This window comes from Tenrec ecaudatus, chromosome 13 (assembly GCF_050624435.1).
Source record: "Tenrec ecaudatus isolate mTenEca1 chromosome 13, mTenEca1.hap1, whole genome shotgun sequence".
Taxonomy (NCBI): domain Eukaryota; kingdom Metazoa; phylum Chordata; class Mammalia; order Afrosoricida; family Tenrecidae; genus Tenrec; species Tenrec ecaudatus.
Window position 1 is genome coordinate 127,940,977 of NC_134542.1, and position 17,948 is coordinate 127,958,924.

Below are 17,948 nucleotides of genomic sequence, written 5' to 3' on the forward strand. Positions count from 1 at the left end.
GGCTACGTTAGAAAAGGAAGGGCTTTGCTGACTAAGTCTACGTCGACAAGACTCGCCTGGGGATCTCGTCAAAGTGCAGGTTTGTCCTGCAGTCTCCGGCGAAAAGGCAAGTTCCAAGAGACCAGTTCAAAACCCACTCTCTGACTACCACCTGTGTGACTGGCAGGCCGGCGTACCTGCTACTCTACAACACCTGGAACAGAATCAGAGCCAGCCCCTGCTTTTGCAAGTAGCCGACATGCGCACTGTGGACCCACTTATTGTCTGCTGCCCTTCTGAGCTGAGCAGAGTCTCCATCGCTGGCCCTCACAGGGAGCTGGCTGCCCCAGCTCTAAGAGAGAAGACAAGAACTTTGTTTCTCGTGTCCCTGACTGAGAGAAAAATGATGAGTGTGCTTTCTCGAAGTGATTGCCAGATCATTCTATGCTCACAATGTTTCTGAGTAACCAAGCTTTCAGTGAGAGAGGGACACAAGTTCCAGGCAGAGCCGAGAAGCCGGAGAGGATAAGCCGTCTGGAATCAAGAAAGCAGCCAGACTTCTCATCTCTAGGTGCCCACAGAGCATCCAGGATTATACAAAAGTAAGGGGATATAAAGGCAGAAAACTGGACTTATGAAATTCCAACGGCTTTTCTGTAACCAAATTTTAGGAAAGCGGCTGAGGGCACCTCTGAACTTCCCAACAGCAAAGGGAGAGAGCCGAGTCTCCAAAAGGTGGGAAGAAAAGTTGCAGGAGCCGCTCGTGGGCAGCCCTCAGGCACCACTATCAGAGTCCACACGCCACAGAGTCAGTCAGGATTTCACAAATGCTGAGGCTGCGCAGGCACAGGGAACTGAGAGAAAGCCACAAACCTTATTGTCAATGCTCCTTTCCTCTCTCAGAGATACAACATGGCCTGGCCACAGTGGCAGCTCCTCTACCCCCAAGGCGGGGAGGGCAGCAGGGCCTTGGGCCCAGCCCTGCAGAGAGTGCAGGGCCCAGTCGAAAGCCACTCAGGCGCAGCCACAGGTCCACACAGGGCACTCCAGGAGGGCAGAAGCAGCCCCGTCACTTTCTAAGCCATCCTAACCTCTGGTAACAGGGCTACATGTTACCACCCTTGTTTCTAAGGAGTTCCCAGCCTAAAATCCGGTACTGGGAAGTCCAGAAAGAAAGTAACCACAAAGTGGTGGAGCCTGCCCGGTGGCTAGAGCAGCATCCTGTTAGTTTCTGCCAACCCGAGGCTGTTATCTCAGCCGTCAATCACCCCCTGGCAGCCTTCCAATGGAGGCCGGCTACCAGCAGACTGAACTGGAATGATCAAGTACAGAATCAGTCATGCTCGCTGCAAACATGTTTTCATTTCTCCTGACTTACGTCAATTAGATGCTGCCAATATTTCTTTTAAACTACATTGAAACTTCAACTAGGTACAGAAAAACTTCCCTTCCATCTAATTAGCATTCGTTTTTACCCATTGGTGGGGCTACTTCAGCTCCTCTGAGGATCAGCTGATCCAGATGTGAGATGGATGTTATTCTTTTATAATGGAATCCTATGCCCGGAATATGGACTGCTGCTACCTATAAGGTCAGCAGTTCAAAGACGCCAACTGCTCCACGGGAGAAAGAGGAGGCTTCCTATTCCCGTAAAGGTTTATACTCCTGGAAACCCACAGGGGCAGTTCTACTTGAACTGGATGGCAATGAGCTTGTTTGTTTGAGGGGGGTTGGTATGGCCTGAAGGCCACCAGCCAGTCGCACCACTTCAGCTGCCCCTTCCTGTCCTTCTGCCCAAATGCACCCAACCTGCCTTCTTTCCCAGTGTCCTCTAGAATCACTCTTCACATAGCAGCCCTTGCTGACTCACCCATGCGTCTCTCTTCTCTCAGAGACAGACATCCCCCACTGCCTGTCTGTCACATTCCCCTAGCTCCTTAGCACCCCTACCTCACAGGGGGGCAGAACAAGACCAGTCTTAACTGCTAGCAACTCCAGGCGGCCTCAGCCAACAGATGGGACAGGAACTTGCTGCCTTGACCTATCAGGGCAACTTCGTCATTCAAGCATTCGTTTCCATGTTTACGACAGCATGGCGGGGCCTGAAAACAATATTTCCTTCAGCTCGAGACTCAAATGAATTTTAAGGGAGTCCGGCCAATATTCTGACCGAAAGAATGCGAGTCCCTCGAGACGCAGAGATGATGCACCACCTCCGGCTGCCTCGTTCCTACATTTTAGACAGTTTCAAATAAGGGTGAGGCTGGTTGACCCAACTGGACGAACAACTTCGGCTTTCCACGTAAACCCAAACTCCGAACGCACGCCCATCGACTCTATTCCGACTCACAGCAACCCTGAACAGGGCAGGACTGTCCCTGTGGGTTTCTACTACAGCGATTCTTTACAAGAAAAGCCTCATCTTTCCGTGGCTTGCGCAGCAGACCTTGTAACGTGTAACCCACGGCACTGGCAGAGCTCCTTCTGCACAACAGTCCTGGTCTCAGGAGGCACAGCTGTGAGGAAACCCGCTTGACAATCAAGAACGGCGGCGAGGGCGTGGCGAAGGGGAGGCGCACGGCAAGCAGAGCCCATTTCCTTTCCGCCAACAAACCGCTACGGGCCAAAGGGACCTCGAACTCTCAAGCTCCCTGGGAAACAAGGCAGGATAGACATTCCTAGGCCTCCCAGCCACACACCGCTGCTTAGTTGCTTGCACACGCGATCACGCTGCAGGGAGTCCAAACCAGGATGGTCCAAACCAGGGAACCCGACAGGTCAGAAAGCCCAGGGCTCCTTTCCGCTGCGCAGTCCAAGTTCCTGGAAGCATTGTTTACCATCAGCCCCAGTGACTAGAGGTCAGCACTGACCTGACCAACAAGGTTTCCCAAGTATCCTCATTCCCCACAGCACCTTGCGTTCACGTGACACATTCTAGTGCGAACACAGACACGCTGTAATCTCCAGGTGTCAGATACTCTTCTGTGTCTTCTCTAGAACGTGTGAATTACTGTTACAGGCAGCAACACGGGGCTGGGGGAACAGTGACGGCCCACAGTCAGCACTCACAGTCAGCTGTCTTAGAACCCAGGCATGTTTGGACCTGCACAGGCCTTTTGTACAGACAAAGATAAATGAGAAAACTGCTCTCTCGGTATATCAGGCAGATCTTCAAGAAACATTTCCCACACTTGACCCGGCCTCGGTATTCTGGCCCAGTCTCTCTCTGTTTGCTTTGAGTTTACAAGCTCTACATTTATTCAGCTTACAATGAAATATGAGCGGAGTCCAAAAGGATTGCTACTGGGGGTTCCAGTTCATCTATGCATAGGTTTATTCCAAACAAAGCAGGTCACCATCTCTCACCAATAAGAGATGGCTACGGACAGATTCTCCCAGTAATAGAGCTGTCCTGGTCTCTCAGGATGTCTTTTTAAAAAAAGGATTTTTTGTGTGTGTGTGTGTGGCATGGAAAAATGGTCTTTTTTGAGGTCAGGACTAGTATCCAATTTTTAACAAAACTCAAGTGGACAATTTCCTAAGCCACGAAAGCCTGCAGCACATTTACGGGAAAGCTGCCCCGCATAAAACAAGTCTTTAGGCGGCTCCAGTGTTCTGAGGGTCAGAGAAACCTCAGAGATGAGTTCAAGGTAGAGGGATCAGTGCAGACGATGATGGCGACTGCATGGTGGTCCCCAGAGGGGACATCCTGACAGAGTTTCTCAAAGGACTCAGGATGATCCTGGGAACTTATTAATAAGAAGCTTTAAGAGAATGGAAAGCTATACTGGTGAGAAAGACCATGAAAGTTGTGACAAGAATTTTTTTAAAAAAAAATCACAAAGCACAAGAGCCTGTCCTATGAGAATTTAGTTGGGAAACTTTAGCCCATCCACCCTAGGGCCCTGACCTTGTCTCCCCATACTCAAAGAACACTGACAAGAAACATGGTTTGAGTTGGGGGTGGGGAGAGAGAAGCCCTACGTCAATTAAAAAGTGCAGCAGTCTTGAGGGAAGGGTCCGAGAAAGGTAAACACACCTCCAGGATCACGTGGCCTCCTACGGAGGGATCCTGAGAAACAATAGCTTCACAGTGTGGTGTCATGGTTGAATAAGGTCTAATAACCTATATTTATAAAGGTTTCTAGGATTTTGTAGCAATACTTTTAAAATTACCCTCAATAATGAAAGGGCTGAGGCAGCCTAGTAGGGGGTGTTATGAACTGTTACAGCCAGTAGGTGGAGACAAGAGCTTGAAGAAAACAACAAGGAAAATAACTCCTTGTTTCAGAAATTTACAAATTAATGAAATCATATCAAACTACCATACACCCTCACTCGGGGAGAAATGCAGTGTGACTGGACCCTTCCAGTTGGACAGAATAGGAAATAGAGCCTTCTTACGTATCAGTAAAGGGCAAGCTCCTAAAACCAACATTTTCCACCTAAGATGAACTCCAGGAGGATCTGCTGGATAGCGCGAGGCAGTCCGATTGCAGGCGGGACGGGGCCTCCCTTAGAGCTCAGTTGTGAGTAAACACTTCTGCTTCAAGACAGCTTCTTTGGCCAACGTCGGAGCAGAGCTGAAAGGAAAAGAAAACGAGTTACTCAATAACCCTGGAGCGGGGCTGCCAAGAATCCCTGCCCTGGTGCCGCGTGGGCTCTGGACATGTGAGCAGGCGAGCAGTCATGCGTGGTGACGTGGGCGAGGAAGACGCTCGACTGTGATACGAATAATGGGCAGAAGGAAGCAGAACATGTTCTAAACTGACTGTGGTGATGACTGTACAGTACAGCTCTTCTTGATGTAATTGAACTACTGAATTGTATAACATGTGGCAGACGTGCCAATGAAACTGTAAAAATTATACAAGGAAACTGAAAAAAAGAAAGTCGATGAAGTCCACTCCTTCTCCGGCCAGCCCGAGGTGGGCAGGCAGTCGTCCTTGATGGGGAGCGCAGCACTGGGGGCTCCCAGTCATGGGACATGGCCTATCAGTCATGCATTCGTGCCCTGGCTGCCTTGGTCAGAAGGTGTCTAACAAAACATACATGTCCCAGTCACGGTCCCATTCCTGTCACTGAAGTCCTGTAACTGATGTATTCATGTGTCTCCAATCATGGATTTGTGGCAGTTTCTTTTGTGTTCCATACCAAGCCGGTCCTAGGATGCCATCATGACCTTGTGCTAATGGCCTCCTCCTTCAGGACGGATCTTTGTCTTAACCCTGTTGGAGACTTAATAAATGTTCTCCTTATATTCTATGTGTGAGATTTGGGGTCTCTTTTGTACCCTAAAACATGATACCTATATTAACTCTTAAACAAGACAAAAATCATCTGGAAGAAGGAGATAATGGTGTCCAAGGATTTACAGAAACATGACCATTTAAACAGGACAAAAGTACAAAGGCAGCAGTCACAAAGTCTGAAGGCAGAGTGACACATTGCAGGTCCTAGACTAGATAGGTAGGGCTACAGAAACAGGGGTACAATGCTAGTCTAGTTAGAAAACTTATCATTTTGGTTCATATGGATCCTTTTGCCTTTTCATCCTGCCTGTTTAAGGCTTAATAAGGTGTCTCTACAAAATGTTTCGTTTTCCCCTCTAGAGCAGTGTGAAAAAACTACCTAAGACAAAACAACAACAACAAACGAAGCATGTACAAATATTTTCTCTCACTCGAGGTTTTCCTCTTGAAATTGTGTCTTTTGATGGACAGCAGCTCTGGAAATGCTCCAAGTTACTCATCTCTTTCTGTACAGTTGGAATTTTTTGTGACAGGCTTAAAAAAACCTTCACTTAATCTAAGATCACTCAGTTGTTCACCTCTATTTTCTTTGAAAGCATCTATTTGGTGTGCCACATTTCCATCTCTAATCTCTCGAGACCAGATTCTGGGTTAAGATGAGGTGGTACTACGACCCTTTTCCCCATGTGGCTATCTAACTTGCCCAGGTGACTCACTAGAAAGAGCCCTTTGTCACAGCACTGATATCCTCTTTCATAAACCAGGTAACTGTACAAAGGGAAGTCAAAAAGTACTACTACGAAATAACAGAAACCTCTATTAAACAAAACCATCAAAATGTGAAACTATTGTTTCTTGTACAACATCTGGTTTGGAGGAAGGCTTATTACAACCTGCAGTAAGCAGATGACCCAACCTGGTTTGCTGAAAGTGAGGAAGACTTGAAGCACTTACTCATGAAGATCAAGGAGTGCGGCCTTCAGTGTGGATTATAATTCCATGTAGAGAAAACCAAAATCATCACAACTGACCAATAGGTAATGTCATGGGCAATGGGGAAAAGGTTGAAGTTTTCAAGGATTAATCTTGCTTGGCTCTCCAATCAATACTCACGGAAGCAGCAGTCTGGGTAATTTGCAGCATGAGGCCTCGCTAAAGCAAGGATTATTAGCTTGAGGACTATGGTGCACCTGACCCCAAATGGTGGTATCACATGCATGTGAAATTTGAAATTGAATAAAGAGGACAGAAGAAGAATCCATGCATTTGAATTATGACGGGAAAAAATGGTAAAAGTACCAAGCACTGCTACAAGAACAGATGTGTCTTAGAAGTAGTACAACAGAATGTTCTTTAACAGCAAGGTAGGCAGGCACAGTCTCACGTACTTGGACATGTGGTCAGGAGAGACTAGTCCCTGGAGAAGGACACCATGCTGCTAGAGAGGCCACGGAAAAGAGGAAGAGCTTCAGCAAGATGGACTTGCCGAGTGGCTGCCAGGATGGGCTCCCATGTAAGAACAATTAGAAGGAAGATGGCATGGACGAGGCAGTGTTTCATTCTGCTGGACGCCAGGTCACTCTGAGTCAGGCAGCATTGTTCTTTGAAGCACACAGCTGCCACCCGTGTCTAAACACGTCTGAAGATGGCGATTTTCATCTCCTCAATCTTTTCCCCAAAGGAGCCTATGCTTTAAGTTGATGCCATGTTAAAATGGCAGCCCCGGCATCTTCAAGGGGATCCTTTGAAATGTTCTTTGCAGTGGGAACAAAAGAAGTCTAAGGGGACAGGATCAGGGTGGTAGGATGGATGGGCTTCCTATCAAGACGCTGTCGGGCATACCTTGCTACCCTCGAAGCATGACGAGGTGGACAGTAATAGAAAATAACCCTACTACTAATAGAATTAGAAAATAATTCCGTGGTGCACCTTTTCTTCTTCATGATAAACCCTGTCACCGTCCTGTATCCTTTGAGAAAGTCTATCATGGAATGTCACCCGAGTTTCCCACGGTCTTTTGAGTTGGCCTCTCTACCTTGAATTTGACTGGTCAGCTGGTATCCGTGGAAGTCACTATTTTGATTATACTTTTTTTAAAGGCCCTCTCAGAAGAGTAAAATACCAATGAAACAGCTCTTCGGCAGCTGAGTACCAACTGCACACACACACACACACACGTAGACACGTTCTGCTTGGAGCAAACGCAGGCAGCGGTGAGCGGGAACCCCAGCAGCACGTTTCACTTGTTTTCATGTACGTGTGGTTTGTCTCTGGGCTCTATGCTGTTCCGCTCGTTTATGTGTTTATGTTTCTCCCTTTCATTCTTTTCTTACGACTTTGTGACGTTTTAGAAAGGAGTGGAAGAAAGCTCTTTTTTCATGTATCCATTGAAAACCCTGGTCCTCTGAATGCAATCTCTACAGCGGCAAGGGTCAGGCACATCAGTAAGTAGAAAAGTAACCTATTACACTTTTGTAAGCCTCTAGCTGACAATTCGCATGATAGCTATAGGCTTCCCAAAGGCAGGTTCCACTTCTACTTTTTCTCTGCTCTCTTCAGTGTCAGGTGCAATCAGCACCTGGTACACAGTAGACACTCAATAAGTACTGGGTGAATGAGTAATGATTTTACATTAAAAACTGTAGCGGTGATAGAGCACTTTTAAGTCACACTATCAATTTCTCTCAAGTTCCCTAATAATTTCTCCTCCTTTAATTGAGAACAAGCACTGCTGCAGTAACCCACATGCACATTCTAGCAGGATAGAAAAGGTGCCATCCCCTCAGGAAATAGCTCTGAGGTGAGAAGCCAGGCAAGGAAACGCCTTGTGAAGGGACCATACAGGCACTCCAAAGTTGAAGAGCTCGATGCTGACCAAAGCAGACTCCCCTGAGTCCAGGTGCTGCCGGTGCCAAGCAGTCTATCGAAATGAGCTGGCAACACGTGTCAGTTAGTCATCTCAGAGCCCTCCCTGTGAATTCTCGCACAACCTTGCACTGCCGCTTCAAGCCTACGAAGAGATGTCCCCATTCACCACTGACTATCATCCAGAAAGTAGGCATGGTAATGCTAGTCAAACTTAAAAGCAAAAGAAATAAAGCAATTTAACAATAAATACATGTTCCTAAAGATAAGCCTATCAATGTCCTGATGCCCTAATAATTATCAAGCAAAGATAATTTTGTAAAGAAACCATAAGGAAGATGTTTTATAACTTAGTAAAAATTGGGACTAGCAAGAAAGAGAAAGCACCACACTAAGTAGTGAATGGAGGACAGATTTGTTCAATTTCCACTAAGTTCAACTGCTGAAGAACTGACACTGCTGCTTGTATACAGTTAATTTTATTATTTTTTCCCTCCCTCCAGGTGCCTACAGACTGCCATTGGGAGGCCATTTCCTCACCTGGTCACAGCATCCACCAGGAACGGCGCTGGGGGAGAGATGAGCAAGGCTGCGTCTGTGTTATCGTGTCCCTCCTTCCCATAGGAGGACATTCCAGTTTCTGCACGTCCATTAGAAAGGATGCCACTCTGCTGTGGAAAACATACGGCTGAACAAAGAGGCGGCACATCATCTTCACTGACGCTTACAGCAATGGTTAGCAATGCGAAGCCGTTCAGCTCAGTTACAAAACTCTAACAACGCTTCAGTTTTTCAGGAAGACAAATTCCAGACCTCACTTTGAAAGGGTAACCACAACAATAAAACCAAATGTAAACTTACTGGCACAATCCACCGGGGTGTGATCCCCGATGCTGTAGACGCCTAAAAAATAATAAAACACATTTATTTTACATCAGACTTATTTCCAAAATGATATTCACAATATTTTCTATCTTGAAATACATGGTAAATTCCAATTCCGCTTTCTATCATCCAATGAGAAGAAACCCACAATCGATGTGCTGTCAATTCTCTTCCACAGCTCTGTTCTGACCTAGCTGCACCTGCAGTGCTTCTCCCGGTGCCCTCACCCACCACAGCTAATTCCGACCACAAGTAAAAGGGCACGACACTCTTGACTATCTGTCACTGTGCCCAAGACTTCAGATGCCAACCTTGGTCATCCTCACTTCTTATCTGCAAGCTCTCAATTTGGGGTTCACCGCTCCAACCCAAAGCAGAGTCCTTAGCCCCGTCACTTCTGACCTCCTGGTTCCAACTACTCATGGGGTGAGCACTGGATAACTCACCAGAATTCATGGAAAGAACAAGTTTATTATATGAAAAAATTGAGAGAAATGAAGACATGCACAGGGCAAGGCCTGAGAGGGTTCCCAACGCAGAACTTCAAGTCCCAAAAAACAACACGCTACTCTCCCACATGCAACAATCTCTTTCACCAACCAGGAAGTTCATGGAGTCTCTGTGCCCAGGGCTTTTCCTGGGGGCTTCCTTACTGGACAGAATAGACTGAATGATACCGTCCCCAAGCCCGTATCAGCTGCTATGATTTACACCTGGCCCACCCACCCGACTCACCCATTAGCATTAACTGAAAGTAGAAGTCTCATCAAAGGCACTGGCTTACTGGGAGCATTTCCCAGGTATTCTCAGGAATCAAGGACAAAGAATAAATTCTTTGAGGGTGGGGGAAGGAGTTGATTTTCAAACCCACACTTGGAAAGGATGAAGTTAATTCTTCCTCCTTAAACTGAACTGGACTTCATAATCCAAGATTCTTTTCTATGATGCTTATGAAACTGCCATCTTTGGGTGGTGGGTGAACAGGGCACTATAGCTCCACAGGAAAAGAGGGACCAGACTTCAAGCCTGGGTTCCAAGATGTCAACGCAACATACAGGCATGAAGCAGGGAACTGATAGAGACGTCTTAGGGGCCGCCCCAATCCCAACTAGGTGGACAGCCCTCCCCCCTCCTTCCACATAAGAATTCACCTCAGAGGACAACACTGAAGCTACAGCTCACGGAGAGGGACATGTCTGATCAGAGCACACAGGAGCAAATGAAGGGAAAGGAAGAGAGAGTGGAACACATTCCGGCCCATTAAGCCCTGAGAATGCTATTCCTGCTCAGAGCAGCCAAATCACGGAGAGAATCATAGGGCCAGCCCCACTGACCCATAGCCCTACGGGTGACAACACTGGAGAAACAGCGCAAGAACTGGGTCTGATCTGACCCCACCACACAGAGGCAAAACACTAAGGGCGTGCAACAGAACAGCAAGGGGAAACAGAGCAATGAAGTGCCCAGGGAATACCAATAATAGACTTTGGGGCCAGGGCACGTACCCCATCAGACTCAACCAGACAACACTCCTAAAGGTCAACAAACAGACCTTGAACTATTTACAGGTTTGTTTGTTTTTTGTCAGTGGTTTTGTCTTTTTATGTTGCTTTGCCTTGTTCAGTTTTTGTGTGCATATTATGATCTCTTCAGGTCTATTTAGATAAGAGGCTGGATAAACAATCTGGAGAAGAAAACAACGGGACCAAAGGTTGGGGGTGTGGGGTACATGGGACAGGGGGTACAGGGACAAGGGATCAACAAGTGATCCAATATCAGTGGAGAGGGGGGTGTAGGAGGCCTGGGAGGGGTTGATCAAGGGTAATGTAACCGAGAGGAATTATTGAACCCAACTGAAGGCTGAACATGACAGTGGGACAAGAGGAAAGTAAAACGAAATAGAGGAAAGAGCTAGGAGGCAAGGGGCATTTATAGAAGTCTAAATACAGGTATGCACATATGTAAATATATTTATATATGACAATGGGGAAATAGCTCTATGTGCATATATTTATAGGTCTAGTACTAAGGTAGCAGATGGACATTGGGCCTCTACTCAAGTATTCCTTCAATGCAAGAACACTTTGTTCTAACAATTCAGCATTCTGTGATGCTCACCTTCCTGACATGATCGCTGAAGACAAAGTGGGTGTATAAGTAAATGTGGTAAAGAAAGCTGATAGTGCCTGGCTATCAAATGATATAGTATCTGGGGTCTTAAAGGCTTGAAAATAAACAAGCGGCCATCTAATGAGAAGCAACAAAGTCCACATAGAAGCACAACAGCCTGTGCGATCACGAGGCGTCGAAGGGATCAGGTATTAAGCATCAAAGAACAAAAAAATCATATCACTGTGAAGAGGAGAAGTGCAGAGTGGATACCCAAAGCCCATCTGTAGGCAACTGGACATCCTCTTACAGAAGGGTGGCGGAGAGGAGAGGAGACGAGCCAGTCAGGGTGCAGTGTAGTAATGATGAAACATACAACTTTCCTCTACTCCTTTATTGCTCCCCCCACCCGCCCACTATCATGATCCTAATTCTACCTTACAAATCCAGCTAGTCCAGAGCATGTACACTGGTACAGACAGGAACTGGAAACACAGGCAATCCAAGACAGATAAACCTTTTTGGACCAATAATGAGAGTAGCGATACCAGGAAGGTAAGGAAAAGGTGGGGGAGAATGGGGGAACCAAGCACAATGATCTACATATAACCCCCTCCCTGGGGGATGGACAACAGAAAAGTGGGTGATGGAAGACATCAGACAGTATAAGCGATGAAAAAATAACAATTTATAAATTATTTAGGGTTCATGAGTGAGGGTGAGGGAGGGAGGGGAAAAAAAGGAGGAGCTGACACCAAGGGCTCAAGTAGAAAGAAAATGTTTTAAGAATGATGATGGCAACAAATGTAGAAATGTGCTTGACCCAATGGATGTACGTATGGATTGTAGTAAGAGTTGTACGAGTCTCCAATACAATGATTTAAAAACAAGAAACTGCCATCATTTTGAGAAGCTCTAATCTAAATATGTAGTGCTCCAAGAATACTACTATTTCAGTTTATGAGTCGGTACCCTCCCCAACAGAACCCAGATGAACATTTTATTTTCTCCTTATGAATCATCACGCCTTCTTCATAGCACCCAAGTAAACGCTTCATCCAAATGAACAGCACAAGTCAAGTATACAGGCAAGAAAATCTGTTTGTATCAGCTTGCTCTCTGTTTATCACCAATGCGGGAGAAAACAAAAAGACACCTATACTGCTCTTGACTCATAGGGCCCTTCTTACTTTGTTTTTCATGTTTTAATTTTTGAGCTCTTACTTCTTTATAGACACTTATAATCTAACTAAAGATCCATATTTAATGGAAACTCAAAGTGGGCTTTGTACAAGTCACCTTAGATACCAGTAAGAAAAAAAAAAGAATACAAGTTAACTTATGCCAGGGCAGTGAATTACGTAACAAGGTTCTTTCAGCCAATGCCTCTAACTTCGACCAAATGACCACTCCCTGCATGAGCCTGGTAAGACAGTAGGGGAAGATCCTGATAGGGTTCACCTGTGAGTAACTGCGAACACGATCCTGCTGTGGATCAAATGAGCCCTCTGCGAGGCAGGAGGAAGGACTTCATTATCAGTAAGAGCCAAGAGTGGAGTGCATCCTCTGCACCTGCGACCCTGTGCGGGGACCCTCCTGGATCCAGGGGACAGCTACACCATCAGAGAAGCAGCAGCAGGACCAGGAGCCAGGGCACAGAACAGAGTGAAGGGCTTCCCAGCCCAGGGAGCAAATTAAGATGCGTGCTTTTGTGAAAGCGCCGGCCTGTGGAGTGAGGTGCTCCTGGACACGTAATTGGGGAAATTGGACTTGCTGGCACACAGAAACGGAGCTGAGTGTCTTTAGACTGGAGTGAGATGCCTCTGGGCACTTAATTCTGAGAGTCAGTTTGCTAACCCACAGAGCTTAAGTTGAATGCCTTACGGTTGAGGTTTAAAGCTGGATGGTATACCCCACTGGGCATTTCTTAGCAGACCTGAAACTTTGAACACATCCTTGTAAACAAATACCACGAGTGTTTCTAACTGGCATGACAATTTGACAAATAAGCCCTTTAATCATGAATTTTGCATGTGCGTTTCGGTTTGGCCATTGCAATAGATATTAGACTCCAAAGAAGTAAAAGAGAGAACATTATGTAAGTCAGATCAATTTTTATTATTAAAAAGGGAATGGAGGCTAAAGCAAAAGAGAAAATGGAAGTGGGACATGGAGATTAGAGGGTAATACAAACAAAACAAACACGAGAGGACTGGCATGGACCCAAGAAGATAGGGTGCCATAGTCTGAGGGGTGTAGATCTGAACTTGGGAACCTGACATTTTAAAAATAGGCCACTGGACATCCCCTTACAGAAGGGTCCGGGGGAGGAGACAAGCCAGTCAGGGTGTGATGTAGCAACAATGAAACATACAACTTTCCTCTAGTTCCTAAATGCTTCCTTCCCCACCCCTCCCCATCAACTATCATGATCCGAATTCTACCTTGCAAGTCTGGCTAGACCAGGGGATGTACACTGGTGCAGATAGGAACTAGAAACACAGGGAATCCAGGGTGGATGATCCCTTCAGGACCAGTGGTGTGAGTGGCGATACTGGGAGGGTAGAAGGAGGGTAGGTTAGAAAGGGGGAACCGATTACAAGGATCTACATGTGACCTCCTCCCTGGGGGACGGACAACAGAAAAGTGGGTGAAGGGAAACCTTGGACAGGGAAAGATATGACAAAATAATAATTTGTAAATTATCAAAGGGAGGCGGGAGCGGGAGGGAGGGGAAAAATGAGTAGCTGATGCCAGGGGCTTAAGTGGAGAACAAATGTTTTGAGAATGATGAAGGTAATGAATGTACAAATGTGCTTTACACAATTGATGTGTATATGGATTGCGATAAGAGTGGTATGAGCCCCTAATAAAATGATTAAAAATAAGTTACCGTATATACTCATATATAAGCTGAGTTTTCAGCACAAAAAATGTGCTGGAAAACTGGGGTTCGGCTTATACACGGGTCAGTGGCATGAATGGATGTCATCTGGTCAAGCCCGACTAACAAAAGGAGGAAATCTCATGAAGCCTGACATAGAGTTAAGAGCAAAGTGGGTCTGAGATGCATGGGAAGACATCCCAGAAGACATGGTGCAACGTGCCTTCCAGAAATGTAGTATTAGTAATGCTACGGATGGCAGTGAAGACTGCGCTTTGTATGAAAATGACAGTAGTGATGGTGATGACGGCGATCTCAGTGAGGACAGCGTCTATGATGACCTCACACCAGCTGAAGCTCTGCATTGGGATATGGATGATGATGAGGAATCCAGTTTTGAAGGATTTTAACTCTTTACATTTCAGCTTTGTTGCTGATTGAGCTCAGGGAATAGTACTCTTAAGGTATCGTTGTTGATACCTTATTGTTTTTGTTGAACCTATTTTCCACGTACTGTCCTGGTTTACTAGTGTTAAATGACTTGCTGTCCTTTTGTTTTTTATTTAAAATAAATATTTAAATATATGACCCCAATGATGTCTCAATTTTTAGTAATTTTATTTTCATTTGTTTTTATTATTGAAACTTACCAACAACTTCTGCATTTTCTACCTTAGGCTTATACTCGGGTCAATCTATTTGTCTGGTTTCCCAGGTAATAATTAGGTACCTTGGTTTATACTCGGGTCGGCTTATATTCGAGTATATAAGGTAATTAATTTTTAAAAATTTCTATTATCCTATTGGTCTTGTTTTTGAACACTTTAAAAAGGTCTTGTACAGCACAGACCTCTGTAAAGTGTTGAAAAGCAAGGATGTTACTGAAGACGAAGGTGTGCTTGTCCCAAGCCATGGTATTTTCAGTTGCTTCATATGTAGTAAAAGTTGGACACTGAGTAAGGAAGACTGAAGAGGAGTCAATGAGTTTGAATTCTGGTGCTGGTGTAGAGTATTGAAGTAGCACGGACTGCCGAAAGAACAAACAAATCTGTCTGGGAAGTACCGCCGGATGTCCCTTAGCGAGTGTGTTTTGTTCTGCTATACATAGGTTTCCTAAGAGTTCAGAGTGACTTGGCATCTAATAATCACTGCCGCTGCCCACCCACAAATACCATGCCCTACCCCACGCCACCCGCCACATTGGCCTTAGAGATGTCACTTTGTCACATGGTTCTTTTAGGAGAATTCCTGAACGAGTGGAGCTTTCATTACCTTCTAGAACTTCCTTTCCTAGTCTCACCAATTGACAGTCCCCCTTTGAACTTTTACGTTCTGCCTCAGTTCCCTTCCAAAAAGACGGAAGATGTGTTTGTGTGGTGTAGTAGTCTTTGGAAGTAATTGTGATTAAGCGTCTGCATGTGTCAATTTTCTTCACTCTTTTTGTCTCCAGTTAGAGAGAGACCTCAGGTAGCCACTCTAGAGTTTTTAAGAGCCCCGTCACCGCTCGCCAACATAGGAGTAACAGAACATTGTCTCTGCAGACTAAGTTTTTCCCGTTGACTTTGGTGTTCTCAGAGACTATGGTCCTGAGCATCCAGGCCCAGGGACTCTTTCTCTGAGGTGTTTAGGTTTTTTCTATGAAGTTTTCATACTTTACCTCCGTATACTCCACCACATTCCTGGATTCGTTAGGAGCAAGGGCGAATAGTCACATACAGCTAGTCTGTCAAACCTATGCACTTTCATGGGGATGTTTCCCCTTCTCTTCCATACATGGTCAGTCCACATGGCTACTCATACTTCTCCCTGGAGATTAACATTACAGGATTGTATGTATAACTGCCTTTGCCTCTGGTGCCTTACAAAGGTGGCATTTAATAACCATGTGAGGATGGGAACAAGCCAGCCACAGTATAAGGAGATGATTATAGAAGCCTCTTCCTCAATACAATGTACATCTTAATTTTTTTAAATAGTTTTTCTGATTGCTAAAAAGTTATATTCTGGTGAATTTTTCCCCAGATTGCAAAAGCCTTAAGTTATTTAAAAATAGAATGGGATAAAGATCCCATTCTTAATAGCAGCACACAAATCATGAAGAACTGGGAAATAATAACAAAGAGAAAAGTAAAATATGTATAGTGGGAACCAGGGGTTATAAGTACACATCTCTGGTAAAAGACAAAGTATATTTTGAATAAAAAAGTATATACTTAAAAATGAGCACAAATATAACAATTCTTCCACTAAATTAATTTACAGATTTATGGCAATTACAAAGGAAATTCAGGCTGGTAGGATGGGACTTGACAAAATTTTTCTAACTGTAAAGATGTGTAAAAGAAGCTCAATCTTTACATAAAGATGCTATAGCTCAGCTTTACACTACTCTAAAACCTGTTATAAAGATCAAATGATTAGAACGGATAGGTAAACTATAATGCATTACAATCTATATTTTCATTAGAAAACAAAAAAAAACTGGTGATATGTAAACTGCATGCATTTTAAAATTTTTACTGGACATATACCCAGAAGAGGTAAGAAATAAACCACGACCAGTCGTCTGCACTCTAATGTCTACTGTGGTGCAATTCACATTCTCAGAGTTGAGAACAACCTAAATTTCCATCAGTAGACAGTCGATCAGTAAACTCCGGCACATACACAAAATGGAGTACTATGCATCACTAAAAAGCACTGATGAGCACATGAGACACGTGGTTTCATGGGAAGAGTTGGAGGAAATTGGGCTGAGTGAAGCCAGCCAATGACAAAAGGAGAAGCACAACATGAGTCCCCTGAGGTAAGTGTGATCAGCACGGCAGGTATAGAAGAGAAGTCACCTATCTCACAAGATATGGGCTGGGGTGCAGGTAGTGAGTTGGGAGAAGGTTAAACCAAACCCAAGGAGGAACATGTTAATCTAATGCAAAGAAGGGGTAAGGGGAGGGAGAAAAAGGGGGTGGCAAACGTGAGATGATGGCATGAGGGGAGCAAGGCAATAACCTACACAGGGGAGGAGTTTTGGTTTTGTCTCCACAGAATTGGGAGTGAGCATACAGACTCCACCATGGTGCACCAAACCATGAGGGCAATGTAACTCTGTAGAAGAATGCATGAAAAGATAGGGCTACAGGACTGGCTCCAACCAGGGCAAACTAATCCCTTCCCTAGAAGTATGTGTAACAGAGAACACCACTAAGCCTACGGGTTGGGGAGAGGGCTGGCACATCATACCCACACAGAAACAAACCAAGAAGGAAAGAGAAAGGGACAGCCGGTCTAGAGCCCATGGTGGCACACCGAGCCCACAGGACAACATGCCTGCAGGGAGCTGCTAAGGCACAGAACAGCTCATGGCCTGTCGTCCCCTGACGGGAGCATACTGGGAGAGGACAATTTTGGGCCACACAATGGGGAGGTAGTGCGGTCAGAACCCCCCACAGCGGGACAAACCAGGAAGGGAACATAATAGATCAGCAACTAGAGCAAAGCAAAGCTACAAAGCCCCTACAGAGCCCCCAAAATATACTTCAGGCTAGGAGGGGCAGCTCCTGGTATTCCCCCAGGACCAGTGGGGAGATAGTCATAAAGGTCAGCGGACAGACCTGGGATCATATATGTCTTTTCTCTTATTTTTTTCCTTTTCTTTTTTCAATCTTTTGTTTTCTTTTTGTTTGGTCAATGTCATTGTCGGCTTGCCAGGCAAGCTTGAGGAGAAAGCAACAGGACCAACGGTTCCGGAGGGACTTGTGGGGGAGAAGGCGTGGGCAAAGGTGCAGTGAGTAACAACACCATAGACAGGGGAACAACTAGGGAATTAAAATCAACAAGGAGGAAATAGAGATCCTGGGGGTGTTGGAGCAACAGCAATCTAGCTAAGGGGAAGTACTAAGAGGCGGAAATAGGGGAAACATGATGGTGGGGCAGGAGGAAGGTAAAATGAAACAGAGGAAGGATCTAGGAAGCAA

At 45.4% G+C, this 17,948-nt stretch overlaps 1 protein-coding gene across 1 annotated transcript in view; it reads right to left on the bottom strand.

The window, feature by feature from the left end:
• Positions 1-3,810: 3,810 nt before the first annotated feature.
• The window catches only part of EPB41L5 (erythrocyte membrane protein band 4.1 like 5), a 188,427-nt gene continuing 174,289 nt past the window's right edge, over positions 3,811-17,948 (bottom strand). The window contains exons 23-25 of the mRNA XM_075530240.1: positions 8,958-8,999; positions 8,637-8,767; positions 3,811-4,562 (exon numbers count right to left, since the gene is read on the bottom strand). Coding sequence (XP_075386355.1) covers positions 4,496-4,562; positions 8,637-8,767; positions 8,958-8,999 — 240 coding nt within the window. The 3' untranslated portion in view covers positions 3,811-4,495. The remainder of the gene's footprint in view (positions 4,563-8,636; positions 8,768-8,957; positions 9,000-17,948) is intronic.